The sequence below is a fragment of the Tursiops truncatus genome, chromosome 11 (genome assembly GCF_011762595.2).
Source record: "Tursiops truncatus isolate mTurTru1 chromosome 11, mTurTru1.mat.Y, whole genome shotgun sequence".
NCBI lineage: Eukaryota > Metazoa > Chordata > Mammalia > Artiodactyla > Delphinidae > Tursiops > Tursiops truncatus.
The window spans coordinates 49,134,131-49,157,184 of NC_047044.1; the positions used below are offsets into that span (position 1 = coordinate 49,134,131).

At 38.8% G+C, this 23,054-nt stretch overlaps 1 protein-coding gene across 2 annotated transcripts in view; it reads right to left on the reverse strand.

Annotated features, from left to right (window-relative positions):
• Positions 1 to 6,278, reverse strand: part of CAND1 (cullin associated and neddylation dissociated 1) — a 52,291-nt gene extending 46,013 nt beyond the window's left edge. The window contains exons 1-2 of one of the 2 annotated variants that reach the window (XM_019918352.3): positions 5,864 to 6,278; positions 5,577 to 5,661 (exon numbers count right to left, since the gene is read on the reverse strand). Coding sequence is in view for 1 of the 2 variants with exons in the window: in XM_019918351.2 (XP_019773910.1) it covers positions 5,864 to 5,931 (68 nt within the window). In the remaining variant the exon portion in view is untranslated. The remainder of the gene's footprint in view (positions 1 to 5,576; positions 5,662 to 5,863) is intronic. The other variant, XM_019918351.2, reaches the window with a different exon arrangement.
• Positions 6,279 to 23,054: the final 16,776 nt, after the last annotated feature.

Here is a 23,054-nt window from a genome sequence, read left to right on the forward strand (position 1 = left end):
CAAATGGGACCTAATGAAACTTCAAAGCTTTTGCACAGCAAAGGAAACCATAAACAAGACCAAAAGACAACCCTCAGAATGGGAGAAAATATTTGCAAATGAAGCAACTGACAAAGGATTAATCTCCAAAATTTATAAGCAGCTCATGCAGCTTAATAACAAAAAAACAAACAACCCAATCCAAAAATGGGCAGACCTAAATAGACATTTCTCCAAAGAAGATATACAGACTGCCAACAAACACATGAAAGAATGTTCAACATCACTAATCATTAGAGAAATGTAAATCAAAACTACAATGAGATATCATCTCACACCAGTCAGAATGGCCATCATCAAAAAATCTAGAAACAATAAATGCTGGAGAGGGTGTGGAGAAAAGGGAACCCTCTTGCACTGTTGGTGGGAATGTAAATTGATACAGTCACTGTGGAGAACAGTATGGAGGTTCCTTAAAAAACTACAAATAGAACTCCCATATGACCCAGCAATCCCACTCCTGGGCATATACCCTGAGAAAAACATAATTCAAAAAGAGTCATGTACCAAAATGTTCACTGCAGCTCTATTTACAATAGCCCGGAGATGGAAACAACCTAAGTGTCCATCATCAGATGAACGGATAAAGAAGATGTGGCACATATATACAATGGAATATTACTCAGCCATAAAAAGAAACGAAACTGAACTATTTGTAATGAGGTGGATAGACCTAGAGTCTGTCATACAGAGTGAAGTAAGTCAGAAAGAGAGAGACACACAAATACCGTATGCTAACACATATATATGGAATTTAAGAAAAAAAAATGTCATGAAGAACCTAGGGGTAGGACAGGAATAAAGACACAGACTTACTAAAGAATGGACTTGAGGATATGGGGAGGGCGAAGGGTAAGCTGTGACAAAGCGAGGGAGAGGCATGGACATATATACACTACCAAACGTAAGGTAGATAGCTAGTGGGAAGCAGCCGCATAGCACAGGGAGATCAGCTGCGTGCTTTGTGACCACCTGGAGGGGTGGGATAGGGAGGGTGGGAGGGAGGGAGACGCAAGAGGGAAGAGATATGGGAACTTATGTATATATATAACTGATTCATTTTGTTGTAAAGCAGAAACTAACACACCATTGTAAAGCAATCATACTCCAATCAAGATGTTAAAAAAAAAAATAATGGTAGAAATAGATCCTTTGTACTGCACAATGAGTGGTTTCCAAAACCCTTCCCTTATTATATAAACACTATTTTACCCTTGTTTCCAACAAATCTAAATGCTATGGGCCAACTGCATCACCCAGTGAACCAATTATCTTTCATATATCTTGTACACACCACACTGCTGTTCTCATTTTTTCTCATTTATTCTCTTAGAGTTATGAATTAACTTGGGACAGTCTTAATATCGTTCTCGTAAATAAAACTAATTATTAGTCATCTTTCTTCTTCAGTTTCCTCAATGAGGTCCCTTTCTCCTCTTTTTCAGTAGTGAGCCCTAATCATTGCTGATAATAAGCGTTAGCAGTACTATACCTGTATCCCTCCCCACCAAATCACAAGTGAAATCGTGTAACTTAATGCCATCAATGTACAAAGAACTTAGAAAATGCTCAGAAATCACCTTCTTAATCTCTGCAAATCTATTTCTTCGGATTAAACTTACTTTTCTTCAAGCACAAGCAGTCCAGATAATGTAGTCTTTCCTGTTACATTATTGTAAATGCCCACACAGTACTTTCAGCTATGTTATGGGATCTCTAAGCTCCCTTCCAACTCTGAAAACTGATGATTCTGTAACAGGCCCAAGATTTTTATTAGCATTTTAAACAGTTTCCAAGGGCATATGCCTTCCAATAGGCAAAACACATAAATATATTTGGTGACATAAACCATAATCAAGCTAGGAAATTCTACAATGCAGTGAATTATTTTAAGATTGTATCAAATGGTATTTAAAAATAATAGATTGGTAGATTTTACAATGACTTCTTAAACTTCCCCAATCCTTACATGCTTTTTTTACTCTGGAATTAAAATCAAATTCAACTAAAACAAGTTATCTATTGAGAACTCACATGGCCAAGGCACTAAATAAAGTGGAGAATCCAGTTCAGTAAGACAAGGTCCCTACCCGTTCCTATCCCCACCCCAAGAGTGCTGTTTGTATTGTGTGCTTTCACACCTACCTAGAACTTCAAGACCTAGCTCAGATCACTCCTTGAACATGAATGAATCTCCTTGCTTTCATCTTCTCTGCCACTTAAGCCTGAACACTATATACTGCCCTGGGTTATTTATGTTTTTACAAATGCCTTAACCACTCAACAAGCATGCAGAGAATACTGAAGGCAAGCACTGTCTTCAACTTTTTGTCGTCCCTCTCAGGGAATTATTTAATCTTCTAGCACAAAATACTCCCTAAGCCTAACTTAGAGGGAACTGAAATTTAAGGTCTTACTCTTAATGTCCCCTAGTCAAAATCTTGCAGAAGTAGAATATGGTAATTTAGAGTTCATGCTCTGGGGGTATCTGGAAATCCCTGATCTACTACTGTTTAACTGGCCTTGGGCAAGCACTCAGCATCACCAGATTGAAGTTTCCTCAGCTGAAACAGAGATTGCTACTAGTATCCACTTTACTAAAGTTGTAAGGATCAAGTGTATAAAGTCCACAGTAAGCATTAACAATTATGTACAGAGAAATAAAAGAACGGTAAAAAAATTTTTTTAGCTCTTGATTCCTTGGAATACTGGAATTCAGCTGGTAATGAAGCATATGAAAATAAAAGCTGGTGATGAAGCATATGAAAATAAAAGCAGAACCTTATTAGTTACCTCAACCTACTGAATATTCAGTATTAATATTTATAGGTGCAGCATTCACTTTGTTTATACACATTAAAATTTTCATTCTGTTATCTACAGAATCACTACTTACTGCCACTAAACCATAGTATCCTACCTTCGAAGAACACTAAAACATGAAAGAAAAAAGGACACTAGGGTTTTTTCCCCCCAATAAATTGCACCTATAATTTAAGTCCTACCAAAAAAAAAAATCTTTAAAAACGTTGACATTCCAAAATTTTGAAGTCTGCATCCATTTCTTTACCTTCTTTACATTAAAAAAACTATTTATTCAGAGACCTGAAAATTTGGGCCTATAAGGGACCTTTTGTAATTACCCATGTACAAGTCTCTCAAAAGTGAATTTAATCCCAAACTAAGTAGCCTGGCCAAGATATCAGATAGTACACAGCAAAGAATCCTACAGGACTAGAACCCATATTTGTAACTGGTAGGTCATATTCCCTTTGGATTCCACCATGAGAAAAATGGTTTTTTCTTCCTTTTGGATGTAATATCTTCTTCTCCCCTTAGCACAAGGTAGAGTGGTCTGCACATGTTAGATTTTCTATAATGTTAATCTTGTCCTCAAGATCCTTCTAGCACTAGGTATTTTAAAACATGTAACAATAACTATGATATTTACAGCAAAATAAACAAGTAAATAAATTTCTAGTGAGAAATTAGAAAGCATCATTTAAAAATAGAACACATGTACTCAAATACGGAAAAATCTTCAAAACACTTGACCGCAAACGTTATTTTAATTAATCTCTTAAGTGTCAGTAATCTAATATATATAGTGCTTTGGTTCCCAAGACTTGTCTATTACTGAATGGTCTGAGCGTATTAAGTCTTAAAAACTTAGTTGTTAAAAATATCTTAATGACAAATTACTGGAAGTCATTTACTGTTCTTAGGCATATCTTCTATAATATTCACCAACTATTAAAAATATTATCAGTATCACATTTTTAGGAGTAATCCTCCAAGCAATGTTTTAACTTATTCAAGCCCAAATTGGTAGATAATCCTTATCAAGTTCAACACTAGTATATCTTAACATCAGAGCATTACTCTTCCATATAATTAGAAAAAACAAAAACAAAAAACTCCTCAGGCATGTACGTATTACCTTTCCTTTAGAGGAAATGTAAGAAAGAAAGCTTCAGTCAATAATCACATATGCAGTATTATCACATGACTTGACTTCTTTATTCTAAACATATTATCCACACACAAGTCTGACTAGTGGAACAAAACTGTACTATTATAGGGAAAGTCCTATCTTTAGACTAAAACTGAACACAATCAGAATGAAAGTCAGTACTTTTACAGAATGAGCCAAACTGACAGAAATGGGAGGGGGTAAAAATCACACCACACATTCTACCTACTTAAAGTTTTTTATGTATGTTCCATTCAAATGTTTATTTAAATTTTAATGGCTTGCATTGGGAGCAAGCAAAGCTCCAAAGGGAAGTAAACAGCATTCTAATCCTTTAAAAAACAAACAAAACCTTTTATTTATTTTAATCCTGATTTTGACCCTAGAACTCACAAATCTAAAAATATTAATGCCCAAAATAAACACGTCTCTTCCAAAAACGAACACTCGAACCTTTATTATTAGCAAACTAATTTTAAAACTTTTGAATACAATACTTAAAAACTCCCTAGATAGCAAAACTTTTTGAGAATCATTTCTGGCTATGAAGTCACAGAACCAAAATGTCATTGGCTATTTTAATATGCCAGCATATTAACTTAATTAGGAACAGATTATTACATTTTTCTTGGTTCTCCTTTCACAAATCAAAAATTATTTCCCCAGTACATAAGGTTTGGGCGTGTTTTCAGGTGTTAAAACCTACCGTTCATACAAAAAAAACAAATAAGCCCGTCAGCCACAATTTAAATTGAAGACTATTTTTTCTTCCCTTTAAAATGCACAGAAAATAAAACCACTAGAGAACAAAACAAGTATCCAAGCTATAAAAAGCTAATTAGATCGGGAGTTGATTGATTTTGTGATGGGATAGAAGGCGGGAAGGAAAGAATGTAACAATTTCTGTAGTGCAAAAAAAAAAAGAGGGAGAGAAACCAAGATTACCCGTGAAAATATAACAATTCTTCAATATGCATGTGACCAAGGTTTGGAACCAACCGTACAAGTCTCCTGGAACAGAACTTTATAACAAACCTTCACATTCACCATCCCCATATTAGAAAACTCCTTTCAATAAGACCCATTTGCTTGTTGCACCTTTTTGTTTCAGGTTCAGTAATTCACCTTTCTGGCAGTAATTTTGGATCTAAGGAAATGAGACTGAAACCCCGAGATCCTGCTTGGGTTTTTGCCTGACGAGGGAAAATGACAAGAAATGCTGGCGGGAAAACCCTACGAGTCAAGTTTCCACCCTCCTGGCTCCCCCTCCACCTTCTTCCCACCTTGACGAAAGGGATAATCCAAAGAAAGTTTATAGCCCAATCCCCGAAGGGCTGGAAAAGAAAGCAAATCGTTCGAGCTGAATGCACCTAGGCCCGCTCACATCTGCGAGAAAGGAGGCGGCAGCTGGGACCCCGAGTGGGCAGCAGCAGCAGCTCTGGCCCCGGGAGCAGGGCGGCCTAGCGCCTCGGGCAGGCCGGCGGGTAGGCCTGGCCTCCGGGTCTCCAAGCGTAGAGCGACTCCCTTGCTCACAATGGTGCGTGATCTCGCTCCTTCACGCTACCTGGGACGCGAAAGTCACGTCCTGGGAGGGCAGAGCATGCGGTAGGGGACGCAGAAGAGGCCTAGGACCAGAGACGGGCAACGGCCTAGAGGAAAGAATGGGGGAAGGGGGTTAGAAGGTGGGCGAGGAAAGGGACCTGCCGGGATCGGGGAGCGGAGGGTGGCCTGGAGACCTCCGCAAAGCCGAGCAACCAGTTAAGGCCAAAGGGGTGGGGCAAGGCCTGTGTGAGGGCCAGGGCCGCGGATGGGGGACCCCGAGGGGAGCTGAGGGTCGGATTTCGGCCTCACCTGAAGTCCTTGTCGCTGGATGTCATTTTTTCCAGCAAATTGGAAATGTGGTACGAGGCGCTCGCCATGTTGCCGGCCTCGATCCCGCCCGCCGGCGCTGCTCGTGCTGCTGCCCGCCGCCGCCGCCGCCGCTGGGGCTCCTCCTCTCGCTCGCCGCGGCTCCCGCTTCCAGGGTCGCAGCGCGACGCAGACGCTGACAAGGGAGGCGCCTGGACGGGCTGCCCCCTCCCCGGCGAGGCGTGGGCCTGTCCCGGGGGAAGCAGAGGCTACGGGGCCGGCCTAACGACGGCGCTGCTCGCCGGAAAACGAGTTCATGAGCAGCGAGGAGTACAGCAGGCTCTCTCTGGAGAGGCAGCCACTTCCACTCGGGGCAGTCCCACTCCCACTCCCTCCGCACTCGCTCCCTAAGGCAAGAGGCCAAAACCCGCCTCCTTCGCTCCGCGGGAGGGCGCGGCAGACGCGGGACGCTACGGAAAGCTGAGGTCAGGGTTCAAGGAAGTCTCCCCACGCACGCTGTGGAGACGCTAGGTAAAGGACAATCCTGTTGGCTGAAGCCTGTGTCAATCTTCGCGTACCCGCCCTTCAGGAGGCATGACAACGGCCAAAAGGGGCTGTTCTCGCGAGACTTGAAAGCGGCGGTTAAAGGATTGGGGGCCAGTGGGAGGAGGAGACCTTCATCCGAAAATAACTTGTTTTTCCTGTACGACAGTAAGAGAAAAAGCTTACGATTTTTAAGGCGCATAAGGCCTAGGAGTAAAGTTAATTAACAGGTTAGACTCGGGGCGAACAGAAGAGTTATTAGAAGGAGCTTTCGTTCTGAATCGGACGCGTGGCCTGCATTGCCTTAACCACGATGGTGCAAGTTGCCACGTGAAAACCACAAATCCCAGAATTCAGTCCGCATGTTACACTGGGTCAAGATATGATTGGCTGAAGGAACTTGTAGCTTCCTCATTGGCTCCATGGGAGGCCTGAATGCTGGGATTTGTAGTCTGGCGAGGCAGCTGTGTTGAGTAAATCCTTCGGAGTACGGTGGATTAGATTTCTGCAGCAGATTCGAATTTTCACTTACAGTTGTTTTTGGCTGTTGTGGGGTGTGCAGAGCTAGGCTGCTGCGGTCTGGGCAGGCGCATTGCGGATGAGTTGATGTTCTTGGCAGAGGCCTAGTAGCGGCTTCCTAGCACTAATCCATGACAGTGACGGTCGCCTCATCCTCTGAAGGCAGCTGAGCCTCTTCTGGGCACTCCCAACGTGCATTGAAGAGCCAGCCCCCTAAAGCAATAAGGACCATAGTAAGACCAAGGGCCGATGACCGATGATTGTATTCAGGGCTTATTCCTTTTATCTGGAATAGCTAAATGATTACTCTCTGTATTCAGCATTTGTGGAATTAATAATCCTGCAGCTATTTTATTGTTCCCTAAAACATACACAGACAGCAATCGGAGATACTGAATCATGTGTTTCAGTATCCATGTTTTTATCTCCTTTATTCGAATTGGAGCTGGCCTTCCTAAAAATAAAATTTAAAAAAAGAGAGAGAGAGAAAGCCCAGTTAAGAGACGAGGAAAATTCGGTCTAAATCTGTTATTGCTCTAGTTGGGGGAAAAAAGAATTTAAATAGCTCCTTTCTTCCAGGTATTAAATCTCAACATTTCTTTACCGTTCTTTCCTATATTCACCAAATGTTATTTAGTGTCTTAGAAAAGACAGGCATAGTTATAGGCAATAACAAAATAGATGAAACACTTTCTGACCTAATAATTCATATTTAAATTTCCCCTCATTACTCGTTTACCCACATGTATGCTGTACTTTACCCAAGTTAGCTATTATTAGGTTCCATGAGTGCTTCAGCCACAATTCCATTCTGCTCTGAACAACCTTTTCACAGTATTTAATATAAACTATACACACACACACCCCAGACACATCACACACAAACAAGCCAGTCATTTATCTTGTGTGAACCCCAAGGCCTAAAATCTCAATCATCTAGTGATAACCTTTTTTTTAGCCTGAATCTAATGAGAACCAAGTCATGTTTTTTCCTTTTGTATGTACAAATCTTTCATTTATCAATTTCCAACTGAACTATAATATTTGTAGTTAGCTTAAATATAAATCCTGTTTACTGCCACTTATTAGCTGTCGTAGGCAATTCATTTTAAGCTCTCTGAACCTCTCTTTCTTCATGGGTAACACAATGATCATCAGAGTATTTCCCCATAGAGCTGTTTTAAGAGTCAAATTAGCTATTGTCTTAGTCCGCCAGGGTTGCCATAACAAAATACCACGGATTGGGTGGCTTAAACAACAGAAATTTATTTTCTCACTTGAGGCTGGTGGTCCAAGGTCAGTGAGCTAGCAAGGTGGGTTTCTCCTGAGGCCTTGGCTTGCAGACAGCCACCTTTTCCTTTGTTCTCACAAAGCCTTTTCTCTATGCACTCACAGCCTGGTATCTCTTTCTCTTCTTATAAGGACACCAATCATACTGGATTAGGACCCCACCTTTTTAACCTCATTTAGCCTTTATTGTGTCCTCATGTAACCTTAATTACCTCTTTAAAGGACCTATCTCCAAATAGTGTCATACTGGAGGTTAGGGCTTCAATATATGAATGGGGGGGCGGGAATGACACAATTCAGTCCGTAACAGATATCCCATATAAAGTGCTCAGCACATTGTCCAGAACATAATAATAATATTTATAACTAATTTTTTTGCATACTTACAGAGGTCATGGAACACATCTAATAAAAGTTGGCTATTGTTATTATTACTACATTCTCAGTCTTGTCCCTATCCCAAACCATCCTACATAGCCAGTTTAGAGTTTCCCAAAACATTGTTTTTATAGGGCTACTCACCAGTTTTAAAAGTTCAGCAGGTTTCTGCTACTAAATAAAGTCCAAATGTTTGCAATCAGTGACCTCCTTCATCTGTCCCTAACCCTTTCTGATCTTTCTCCCACTATTCTAATACAGTATAGGAATTGCTCAGGTCAATTTTTTTGAGTACCTCAAAGAGCCAGCTCCAAGTTTTTGTACATCATTATGGTCATCATAATAATGAGCACTTACTTATAGGTGAGGTGCTGCATTAACTAATTTAATCTGCTTTTTAAGTATGAGAGGCGCAGACTGGTTATGTAACTTGCCAAAGATCAGCAATAAAGAGCAGTCAGGATGAAAACCCAGGCAGTGTTGCTTCAGAGCCCATACTCCAAACCTCTGTACTGGAATGCCTCTCCCTACCTGGAATGCCTCTCACCTCCCCTATCTCACTTTCTAAGATCTTGACCAGTCATAGTGTTTATATGCTAGCCTCCAACTACAGTGTAAGTTCCTTAAGAGCTTATACCAACTTGAAATCACTTCTGCTTCTTTCAAGTACTTAGCCCTTGCCAAATTCGTAATAGGCACTCAATAGTACTTAATTTTATTTTGTATTCTTGACCACTTAGAAATTTGATTTGTGTATCACTGAATATAGCTTGTTGCTAAACAGTGGGAAAATGTTTTCCTTTAAGGATCTGTAAATGCTAAATTAATGTTAAGTGCAAAAGGAAATAAGTCTAGATAAGGTTATCCTCTAAGAATTTTCTTTCTGTTTAGTGGTTATAATGCAAAACTGAGATAAGAAATTTGATAAAAGTAAAAAAAATAAAAATGGAGTCTTTCAAGCTGTTGGGAGGTTCTTCAAATATCAACCAGTAGGGACTTCCCTGGTGGCGCAGCAGTTAAGAATCCGCCTGCCAATGCAGGGGACACAGGTTCCATCCCTGGTCCGGGAAGATCCCACATGCCGCGGAGCACCCAAGCCCGTGTGCCACAACTACTGAGCCTGCACTCTGGAGCCTGTGAGCCACAACTACTGAGCCTGCGTGCCACAACTACTGAAGCCCACGCCTAGAGCCCACGCTCTACAACAAGGGAAGCCACCGCAATGAGAAGCCTGCGCACTGCAACGAAGAGTAGCCCCCGCTCGCCACAACTAGAGAAAGCCTGCCTGCAGCAACGAAGACCCAACGCAGCCAAAAATAACTAACTAGATAAATTTATAAAAAAAAAAAAAAAAAAAAAAAAAGGAAAAAAAAAAATATCAACCAGTAGTTTAACTTGTTTCTCATTTATTGAGTGTCTACACTGTGCCAAGCACACCCTCCTGTCTATATCAGGACCACCATGGGAAGAGAGGATTCTAAGAGAAATATACTTATTAGTTGGCAGAGTGCTGGGTGCTGGGTCTTTCCTTCCCTTCCCACTCAAAAAAAAAAAAAAAAAAAAAACCAAAACAAACAAAAAACCCCACCACTCAGAGGAAATGAGAATCCCTATAGGAAGAGAAGGACCTGGAAAGCTTTGAGGTTTGCCCAAGATGTTATTCTGGGTGAAGGAAAATATTTGACTGAGTGTGTTAGAAAGCAGTAATTGGAAAACAAAACAACAAAGAAATATTTCACGTTGGTACCCTCAAAACTTCAGATTATTCATCCCTTGGCTGGCCACCTACTGATTTGTGCCCATTTGAGGAGGGAAGAAGAGAAATGGAGGATAGAGAGGGGTACTGCATTGTAGCAGCTGCACTCCCTCCTACTTATAAAGACACACACCAAGGGGGGTGCCAATCACCCCATTTAGAAATGACTTGTTACCGTCGTACTACCAACTCCCTCCATTTAGTGTGGCAAGGATGCATGAGTCTCCAGCAGGCAAAGTAGACAACTCCCTCCAAAGTAAGTTCGGTTTGAGTGTCCCCCCCACTCCCCCTTCCCTCTGCCATATGAAGACACAGAAAGAAGGCAACCATCTGAAAGCCAGGAAGAGAACTCTATGGTATTTTGTTATGGCAGCCCAAGCTGACTAATACAAGTGTGCAGCTACCTGACATATTCAAGTGTAGAATTTTTTAAGGTCCTACCTATTACCATCTCAAGGGATGAGAGTACCATAAAACATAATTTGGAAATCACTGTTCCATTGGTAATATTTTTTTTTTCTGAACTGAATGATGAATGGGTGGTGTGGAGGAGGAGAGTCTTGGTAGAAAATAAGTTTATTTGACGTTCATTTTAGCACAACCTTATGCCAAGTAAATGTGGACTGTGCTTACTTCATACATTTGCTATAAATTGAGTTAAAGGAAATAAAGAAAATAGAGCTATTTATTCAACTAGTTATTAGTTTCTGAAACAGTTCTTTGTTGAATGTCAAAGCTGATATGTTATCGAGAGAGGAAAAGGGCAGCTCTGATTTGCATTTCAGTGTAGACAGCTTTGCACACAAATAAACAGACACAAAATGCTTCCTGTTACAGACCATTTGTCAACACTGAATTCAACTTAGATGCAAAAGGAAGTAAATGCTATATAACACTAATCTTAAGAAGATTTCCATTTGATTGAAAACAGCCCAGCAACTAGAATTTTTCTATGATTTACTCTCTTCTAAACAACTGCTAGAAGCTCTTGGTTAATTTTTAGTGGCACTCTAAATCAAATTTAATTGTTACTCTATGAAGGAATTATTTTTTTAGAGTTAGAAATACATTTGCATCATATTAGTGAAAATTACAAAGACTAAGTCACGAAGTTGCTTCATTTAGAATATCTTCCATTTCATTCTCACTTTTGACTTTTATAGTAGTATTAACCATCATCTGGCATTTTAAAATCGTAACATTTTCCAATATGAATTTATAAAAGCACTGTCCAGGATTTCCAAACAACTAAAAATATAACTTTACATATGTAAAGCTCGTTATCAGTTTTGGCAGAAGGAGGCAGAAGAAAAGGCTAGAATTCAGCAAATGCTGCATTTTGCTTTAAACACAGATGTTTGCTGATGACTTGAAGCACTGCTTAAAAAGGTATTCTGCTTACCACCAAGATGAAAGTTTTGATTTGGGGGAAAAAAAGGTGTGAAAGACTAATTAAAGAGAAATTATTAGCCCACAGGATCATGGATTGGAAAAAATTGAAAAAAAATGAGGCGGGGGAAAAATACTAACTTTAGTGAAAAGAAATTAAATGAAGTGGTACTGAGATTCCCTCAGCAATGAATATTTATACAATGAAATAAGTCCATCATTATTATTTATACTATTAGATAAAGTGGTAAAAATATCACATTCTAGAAAGAAGTTGCCAATTATGTAAAATGTGTTCTTGCTCTATTTATATCATTTTGGAAAATACAGAATTTTCTATATGATCAGGTAAACTCTTTTTACTTCATGGAGAATGCAATAATATTTTTCCATCAATTTCTAAATGTGAGAGTTTTGTTATAATGGATGTAGTTATTAACGCTTAAGATATGTTGCAGCCTAGAATTGGTTTAGAAGAAAATGTTTATTGATAGGGGCAAACTATTTCTTTTAACAGTACAACCAAGGCTTAACACAGGAAAAATATATTTGTAGAACATATATTTGACAAAGGACATTTATTCAGAACTTAGATAACTCCGTAATAAGAAGACAGAAATCCCTGCTTAAAATGAGCAAGATTTGACCAGACCCTTCACAGAAGAAGCTACAGGATGACAAATGAAAAGGTACTCAATATCATTAGTATCAGGGAAAGATAATTTAGAGCTACATGAGACACTACTACATCAGAATAGTTAAAATCAAAAAGGGTGATCATACCAAGTGTTGGTATACATGCACCCCTGTGTTCATAGCAGCACTATTCACGATAGGCAAGACATGGCAACAACTTAAATGTCCATCAACAGATGAATGAATAAAGAAGATGTGGTACATATATACAATGGAATACTACTCAGCCATAAAAAATGAAATAATGCCATTTTCAGCAAAATGAATGGACCTAGAGATTATCATACTAAGTGAAGTTTGCCTACCACCACATTAAGTCAGAAAGAGAAAGACAAACACCATATGGTATCACTTGTATGTGGAATCTAAAATATGACACAAATGAACCTTTATGAAACAGAAACAGACTCATAGACATAGAGAACAGGCTTGTGGTTGCCAAGGGGGAGGGGGTGGGGGAGGGATGGATTGGGAGGCTGGGGTTAGTAGATGTAAGCTATTATATATGAAATGGATAAACAACAAGGTCCTACTGTATAGCACAGGGAACTGTATTCAATGCCCTGTGATAAACCATAATGCAAAAGAATACAAAAAAGAATGTATATATATGTATAACTGAATCACTTTGCTGTACAGCAGAAATTAACACAACATTGTAAATCAGCTATACTTCAATTAAATAAGTAAGTAAATAAATAAATAAAAGGACTTAGTAGATATATTTATAAACTATTAGTTACCTGAATATATAATCCAATCATTTTGCCTGTGTTCTACTCCCATATTTCCAACTGTTCTGGCATTTTTCTGCTTAGATATTACAAAGTCACCTTACACTCACTGTGTGATACTGTATAGCCAGGTGATTCAGAGTGCAGGCTCTAACTCACAAAGACCTAGGTTCAGATCCTGGCTATACCACTTATTCCATCTGGACAACTTCTCTAAAATAGAATAATGTTAATAGAACATAGGATTGTACGAGGTTTCAATGAGATGAATGTAAAATGCTTGGCACATGTACTTTATAAATAATACCTATTATTAAAAACCAAAATTATTTTTCTACAAATACTGAGCCCTCTTGCCAGCACCACATTTCTCTTCATAGGTCCTACAAATCTCCTAGACTGAAAATCTTGGGAAATATTTGAATTTTGTATTTATCTACATTCTATATTCATTATCTATATTCACTTTAATACAAATTCTTCCTTAAAATGACACTTAGGTTTTCCCTTTCTAATAAATGCCCAGTGCAATTAGTCTCTTCAGGCCGTCAATTCATTACTATATAGTAATTCAGTAAACTCTAGCCACACTAGATGCTAGCTGGGTGATTTAGGCAAGTTAGTTAACCTTATTAAACTTTAGTTTTCTCCACTGTAAATTGGGGATGACTGTATAATGCACTAAAAGTCCTTTTTACTGTGCCTGATACAAGAGTAATTGCCTGACAAGTGGGTGCTACTTTTACGATTTCCTAATTCTGTTCAATATTTATAACTTACAGTCATTTTAGCTTTTTTTTTTTTTTTTTTTGCGGTACGCGGGCCTCTCACTGCTGTGGCCTCTCCCGTTGCGGAGCACAGGCTCCGGACGCGCAGGCCCAGCGGCCATGGCTCACGGGCCCAGCCGCTCCACGGCATGTGGGATCCTCCCGGACCGGGGCACAAACCCGTGTCCCCTGCATCGGCAGGCGGACTCTCAACCCCTGCGCCACCAGGGAAGCCCCATTTTAGCTTTTTAAGTTGCCGCATCTTGCCATTGCTTCATTGATTTTATGGTCCACAGAATCCTCTAAAGATTTCCATACTTGCACTGGACTGTGGTTATTCCACTTACCACGCCCTCCTCATCTTTCATAGTTAGTGTATTCCAAGTGATTCTTAGCTCTGGCTGAACTTAGAATCAACTGGAATGCCTCTGAAAATTATTGCTGCTCAGGCTGCACCCAAGACCAATTAAATAATAATCTCTAATTCTAATGTGCAACTGGCATTGAGAAACACAATTTTGTTTTGCTTGTTTGCTTTTGGTTTTGTTTGTTCATGTTTTGCTTAGTTTTGTTTGGGATCTAATTGTAGGATTTGCGTCAGGTTCTGAAGATCTTATTTGGATCTTGATTTTACTATGAGACATGCTAGGTACCCCTTGCTGCTACTGAGTTTCTGCAACTTTAGGTATTGTGCAGCAATATCCTTAACCGAATCATTTGTGTGTGTGTGTGTGTGTGAGAGAGAGAGAGAGAGAGAGAGAGAGGGAAATAGTAACATACTCCTGGAGAATTCTCCATAGCTTGGCATTAATTCATTAGTCAGCACTTTGGAGAATATCGTTAATCAAGTACTTTAATTACAAATCCACATAACTGCACTGATGATACTTCCTAATCTGCAAACATCATCCCTTCTAAATCTTCTACAAAGGATATTTTGAGAGAACCTATCAAAGGATTTTCTAAAATCAAGATATATATTATAATGCTATCTAAAACTGATATGAGGTTTTATCTGGTATGATTTTCTTAATAAACCTATTCTCTTCCTGATCGCAAGTTTCCTTCCTCAGTTCTTAAAGACTCAACAATTTATTGTACAGTTTTACTGGGAGTCATAGCAAACTCTCAGTCCCATAGTTTGCAGCTCTTTTTTTTTTTTTAATGAGACTTTTAATCTAACGCTATATTTTAAGCACGTTTTCAGTTCTCTCCAAATTCCTGAAGATTACCAATAGCTTTTTGGTAGATTGAGATGATGATATCTTTTTGGAATCTTGAGATATTGTTCACCCAAGCCCGAGGTAAACTAGAGTAGATGGGTATTTTTCACTACTTTACTCTGTTAATCTCCATTTCTTATTACTATTAATTTTGTTCTTCTCAGATGATTATAAATCTTCATATAAAAGATAGAAACATACTTAGGGAGGTAGTAGAGTTAGAGAGTTGAGTAATCAGCTTAATTTTCTCTATTCAGTAGCATTGTGCCGTTCACCCCAAGTGGTAGCCTTATACACCATTCTTGTTTCCTTAACTTATAAACAAGAGTCATTTTTCTTGCTGTTTATAGTTGTCACAAGCTTCAGAATCTTCTGAGCTTTTAGCCTCACTGACATTTCCATACACTTCCTGCTACTTCTCCAAATTATTTCTTCCTCTCCTTCTCCTTATGAACCTTTCCCTCATATTTCTTTTCACATTTTTCCAAGTCTTAAATATGAATTCATGAACTCACTGGAGAATTCTCTATGCATTCCTATTCATCACTTTATATTCCTCCCCTTTTCTTCTTCATCACTGTCAATCAGAGATTGGCAAACCTTTTCTGTAAAGACACAGTAAATATTTTAGGCTTTGTGGGCCTGCAGTCTCTTGCATTAACTCTGTCATGGCAGAACAAAAGCAGCCACAGAAAATACACAAATAAATGAGTGACTGTTCCAATAGAACAGTATTTGTGGGCACCTATCTTGGGATTTTATATTCATTTCACATGTTATAAAATATTCTTCTTTTGATTTGTTTAAAATCATTTAAAAATCTATTTCTTTTGCCTGCATTGGGTCTTCGTTGCTCTGCACGGGCTTTCTCTAGTTGCGGTGCACAGGGGCTACTCTTCATTGCGGTGCACGGGCTTCTCATTGCGGTGGTTTCTCTTGTTGCAGAGTACAGGCTCTAGGGCATGCGGGCTTCAATAGTTGTGGCACATGGGCTCAGTAGTTGTGGCTCACGGGCTCTAGAGCACAGGCTCAGTAGTTGCAGCGCACGGGCTTAGTTGCTCTGCAGCATGGGATCTTCCCAGACCAGAGATCAAACCCGTGTCCCCTGCATTGGCAGGCAGTTTCTTAACCACTGTGCCACCAGGGACACCCTTTTTAGTTTTTTAAGGGAAAGAATGTGGAAAGGAATATGGGGAGAAAATCAGTGGATTACAATAATGTACTATTCTAAAGGAAAAGATCAGGAAACAAGGGAATACAATTTAGATGGGGAGATACTGAAAAGAAAATAAATTCATCACTTGAGAGAATGGGCTCATTTTACAATCTATGTCTAAAATTTTTGTTCTTCTTTGACTCTTCCCAATTCACAGTAGATGGTTAATGATACATTAGTGGTTAGATGGTCAGATGCTGCAATACTACCATGCCAGGCCTTTGAGGATCCCAGTATAGTCGCTATACTTCATAAGATGCTGTATGCAGAGGGGTTTGGCCTCTGCAGTCACATAGACTTGAGCTCTTCTTAGATCTGTCATTTACAAACTATGATCTTGAGCAAAATAGCTGATATTATTCAGGCTGATGACGAAAAGCACCACAATATGCAACATGTGGACTAGAGGGAAGTGACTAGTTCTGACTATAGGAGTGATTTCGAAGTACTTGATAAAGAAATAAAATTAGAGGGGAGCTTTGAAACATGGCTACGACTACAGAAGGTGGAACTGCAGCAGGGCCAGGAGAAAACCAATATTTTTTGGTTTATGAATAAAACACTCAAAGTTTAAAAATATTTATGCCTTATTATTTGACTTAAACATTTAAATAATATAAATGTTATTTTATGACTACATATATATATATAAATCTGCTTTTTTACTGTTTATATTTTGTGAAATATCCGAATGAATATGCTGTGAAAAAGTTATGATCTGATATAACCCAAAATACATACATTTTAAACTCACTATAATATATAATTAGCCAAAAATTACTTTTAAAGTAAAAACTGAGGATTTCCACACATTAGTCCCATCTCTATCCAGTAGATTCTTTTTACTAAACTTGTATTAAAATCTTATATAGCCCTGAATGTGTTTTACTGGCTGCCCTCAAACTGGCTTTAACTCTGTTTTGAGCAGAATGTTTCACAATGTGACCAATAGCTTAGATACCAGGAAAATTCTTTTTCACCATGGCACACAGTCTCTAGAAATGTTGTTCCTGAATAAATAAGTGTGGTAATTTTTTCAAATGTTGCTTCATATTGTTCTTAACAATTAAAGCCATCAAGATAGTTGCTAATCGGGGAACTCGTAGATTTGAAAGAAAGGACAGACCAGCCTGTACTTGTCCCATCCAGGTCAGCGGTGCACACAGTGGGAGGAGGGTGGGTGTGTGCACTCCAGGGATTGCTGAAAACAACCCGTTGAGATACAGCCGGAAAATAGGAGAAATTTGGTTTACGTATTTTTATTAAAAAATTATATTTGTATAAGTTTTATTATGTGCATCATTTATTAGTATAGTAATGTATGTATACAATTTGTAAATAAATACATCTACCTATATTGGGGGGATGTGCTCAATCATTTTTACATGTTAGGGATATGCAATTAAAAACACTGGATGGGGGGTGAAATGGAGAAACATCACACCCCCTTCTTCCCATTTTGCAGATGCAGCATCAGGTCCAAGAGAGCCTGGATTGCCTCATTCTGTGGGCTGTGGGCACCACCCCTGTGCTCCTGTCAGAAGCTGCTGCGGTCCTGAAACACTGCACAAGGAGAATTAGTGCCTTTTGAATCTTGTGCTCTGGGGACTATGCCAGGGTTGGTTACACAGCAGGAAGAAGCCAGACCCACGATGTCATTCAACATATCTTCTGTCAGAGACTAGATACACTTGTGAGATTTGGACTTTTGTACTTGCTTCACGGGTGTAGGTGTTTTGCTGTTTTGTTTTGCTTTGTTTTGTTTTAAACCACAAAAGTACTCTATATCCCATGGCCTTGGTTTTAGTAAATATCTTTGTACTGTTTTGATTATCAGCTTGAGATTGTCAATAACAAGTAATTAATAGTAGCTTCATAATGAAACAAAGTACACTGTTGTTGCTTATTGAATAATTTTGGATCTCATGGAAAATATAATGGATCACAGTGATAGGCTTCTTTTACCTGCCTTGGCTCCAGAAGAGGAGGACTTTAATCTCGAATGTAGAAACCATTTGTTAACTCTTCCTGTGGGAAGCCCCAGACCACCAACACCACCCCTCCCCCACCCACCACCCTTGCCCCGACACCCACCCCCCCCAAGAAAAAAAGAAGGCTGTTAATGAGAGATCCTCTCAATTGGGGGAATGAAGGATGCTCTGGTTGATTTTTTTCCCAGCATAAATTTTGGTTAATCTAAAAAAAATGCTTTTTAACCAATGCTTGTATTAAAAATAACTTCAATAAACCTGACCAAGGAGGTGAAAGATTTATGCACTGAGAACTATAAAACATTAATAAAGGAAGTTGAAGATGATTTAAAGAAATGGAAAAATATCCCATGCTCTTGGATTGGAAGAATATTGTTAAAATGGCCATACTACCCAAAGCAATCTACAGATTTAATGCAATCCCTATCAAATTACCCATGACATTTTTTCACAGAACTAGAACAAATAATTCTAAAATTTGTATGGAACCGTAAAAGACCCAGAATTGCCAAAGCAATCCTGAGGAAAAAAGACAAAGCAGGAGGCATAACCCTCCCAGACTTCAGACAATACTACAAAGCTACAGTAATCAAAACAGCATGTTATTGGCATAAAAACAGACATATGGATCAATGGAATAGAATAGAGAGCCCAGAAATAAACCCACACACCTGTGGACTTCAACAAAAGAGTCAAGAATGTACAATGAGAAAAAGTCTCTTCAGCAAGTTGTGTTGGGAAAGCTGGATAGCCACATGTAAATCAATGAGGTGAGAACACACCCTCACACCACACACAAAAATAAACTCAAAATGGCTTAAAGACTTAAATATAAGACATGACACCATAAAACTCTTAGAAGAGAACATAGGCAAAACATTCTCTGACATAAATTGTACCAATGTGTTCTTAGGTCAGTCTCCCAAGGCAATAGAAATAAAAGCAAAAATAAATGGGACCTAGTCAAACTTATAAGTTTTTGTAAAGCAACAGAAACCACAAACCAAAAAGACAACCTGTGGACTGGGAGAAAATATTTGCAAATGATGCAACCAATAAGGGCTTAATTTCCAAAATATACAAACAGCTTATACAACTCAATAACACAAAAAAATAACCCAATCAAAAAATGTACATTAGACCTAAATAGACATTTCTCCAAAGAAGATACACAGATGGCCAATAGGCCCATGAAAAGATGCTCAGCATCACTAATTATTAGAGAAATGCAAGTCAGAATTACAATGAGGTACCACCTCACACTGGTCAGAATGGCCATAATTAAAAAGTCTACAAATAACAAATGCTAGAGAGGGTGTGGAGAAAAGGGAACCCTCCTACACTGTTGGTGGGAATGTAAGTTGGTGAAGTCATTATGGAAAACAGTATGGAGGTTCCTCAAAAAACTAAAACAGAGTTGCCATGTGATCCAGCAATCCCACTCCTGGGCATATATCTGAACAAAACTACAATTCAGAGAGTTACATGCACCCCTATGTCCATAGCAGCACTGTTTACAATAGCCAAGACATGGAAACAACCTAAATGTCCATTGACAGATGAATGGATAAAGAAGATATGTGTGTGTACACATACACACACACACACACACACACACACGGAATATTACTCAGCCATTAAAAGGAATGAAATAATGTAATTTGCAGGAACATGATTAGACCTGGAGATTATCATACTAAGTAAGCCAGAAAGAGAAAGACAAATACCATATGATATCACTAATATTTGGAATACAAAATATGACTTAAATGAACCTATCTAGGAAACAGAAACAGACTTACAGACACAGAGAACAGACTCGTGGTTGCCAGCCCAGAAGGGGGGTGGAAGAGGGATGGATTGGGAGCTTGGGGTTAGCAGATGCAAGCTATTATATATAGATAATATATAAACAACAAGGTCCTACAGGGAACTATATTCAATATCCTGTGATAAACCATAATGGAAAAGAATATGTAAAAGACTATATATACATATAACTGAATCACTTTGCTGTACAGCAGAACGAACACAACATTGTAAATCAACTATACTTCAATAAAAAAATGATTTCAAGATGTTATAGCATACTTCATAACAGTAAAGATGACTAAATCTCTCTCTCTCTCTTTTTTCCTGATAAAGTATTTTGTAAGGATTCAGGATTACCATTCTTGATACCAAGTTTCAATCCCTAGAAGTATAGCAGTAGGAGAATAAACAGTGTGTACTGACCTCAAGGAAACACCTGACATTTAGGGCTTTTTTTCACAAAATACTTAAATTGACATCCTGTTCTTATCATCTACCCCTTTCTCTGAAAATATGTCACTGTCAGACTGTTACGGTTAAATTGAGACTCTGGTCAATTGGGGTGGGGATCTGTTACGTCTAGTTTTACTTTAAGCATTCTTTTGAGTGACCAGTACCTTAAAAAATAAATCTTAGGAGAATACTCATGTAGCCTAATGAAACATTTAACACTCTTTCTGATCCTGTTTTCTGACTTTTCAAATACTTGACTTTTGAAAGTATACTTGAGAGTATACTTTGAGAGTATTTCTCGTGTTATTTTTTTTTCATCAGGAAGGATAAGAATTCTCTAATATAAAAAAATAGAGAAAGATCCTACAACCACGTGCATTTGGAATTTTTAGGTATAAAGGTAACTGCTTTTCTTCTTGGTTTTCAGTTTCTGCCAACACATGCTATCAAGTTTGTTTTACATAATGAGCTCATTGCTGAGTACACATAATCTCAGAGATGAAAGGGTTTATCATCCACCCTACAAGAAATAAGACACGCAGTACTTGTTTATGCTGGGTCCTCTCTAGTGGTGAGCCTACACTTGCTTCTAGTCTTTTCAGAAAGAAACATTTTCACCTTAAAAGGTGAACTCAGGGCTTCCCTGGTGGTGCAGTGGTTGAGAATAAGCCTGCTAATGCAGGGGACACGGGTTCGAGCCCTGGTCTGGGAGGATCCCACATGCCGCGGAGCAACTAGGCCCGTGAGCCACAACTACTGAGCCTGCGCGTCTGGAGCCTGTGCTCCGCAACAAGAGAAGCCGCGACAGTGAGAGGCCCGCGCCACGCAAGGAAGACTGGCCCCCACATGCCACAACTAGAGAAAGCCCTCGCACAGAAACGAAGACCCAACACAGCAAAAATAAATAAATAAATTACTAAACTCCCACCCCCAACATCTTCTTTAAAAAAAAAAAAAAAAAGGTGAACTCAAAGGATATAATTTCTGTACCGGTCATGACACTGAGTATTGTTGAACAGCAGTCTCTCCTAAAATTAGTGCTTGAAGAGTAAGCAAAAAGTTCAGCATGAAAAAAATCACCTAATAATTTTTTTTCAATAATTTTTTTCTAACAGTTTGTTAGAATATGAGGTGCCAAATAAAATTTTTGAATAATAATGTGAAATGTTACATCAATTTGTACAGCTTATAAATAATAGCTATGTGTACAGGATGGCCTTCCAACAAATACATAATTATATAGAGGCAGTTTATGATTTTTAGATATAAATATCATCTTGCCTTTAAGTTACTTGAAGTTTCTGAATTGTTTTTTGGTAGCACAGAGCATCATAAGGGATAGAAGCAAAATGCTGTCAAATGATAGCATAAGGCTTTGGAGTTGGATAGAAATGCATGAGTTAGAAAAGAAGATCCAGAGCTTAACTAGCCTTATAAGAATAACAACTTCTAGTTCATAAGTTTCTTGTGAAGACAAAATGGAAATACACAGACACAAGACTCACTCAGCATCTGGCACACGGGTAAGCCTTCTGTGAGGAGGCAGCTGACAGTGATGCTGTGCTAACCTGTCAAAGGTCTTCTTCTCTTTTTTAATCTTAGTTTGGCGGTGCCCATCGGCATGTGAGATCTCAGTTCCCCGACCACAGATCGAACCTGAGCCCTCTGCAGTGGAAGTGCGGAGTATTAACCACTGGACCACCAGGGAAGTACCTGTTAAAGTCTTAAAACAGGACTATATCCTCTTCCTGGAGACTGAACGTTTGTAAGAAATTAGCAGTAGTGTTTGTATTTTGGGGGAAAACAAAAACAGTTAATCTCCCCTCCAAATGTTTCCTCTCTTTTCATCGGCAGTATTCAGCTCCATAGTTCAGAAATGGAGCAAACTATTCTCAGAAGTTAAAACGTTTTATGAATGTCATTCCCATGGAAACTTCTGAGGAAAAGAAGTCATGCTGATCAAGGGTAATCGATTCCGTGTAGAATCAGATACAAAATTCAGCTCTCCCTGCTTTCCAATCTATGTCTGCCTCTTTTACATCCATCCAGGATTCAGCCAGACCATTGCTTGTGCTCATAAGAAATTCAAAAGATACCTAGGCTATTTATGTCCACAAGCAGAATTTTGTCTTTATTTCTATTTATCTCTACCAAATCACAAATCTTCATAACATACACATATGCTTCTGCACTTGTGTAAAGCTTTGGGCCAATAGACAAGCAGTTCTTACCACAAATGTAATAACTGAAATAGTTTTGTCTTCATTTTTAGCAATCACACAAAAAAATTCAAGTGTGTCAAATAGATTGCTTAGGGAGTGGTTATTCACATCAGAATTCCTTTATCATTAGCTTCTTGAAGAAGACAAAGGGCTGGTTGAGAAGCGTGAAGTTAAAATGTCAGGTGCTCTTAAGCAATGAAGCAAT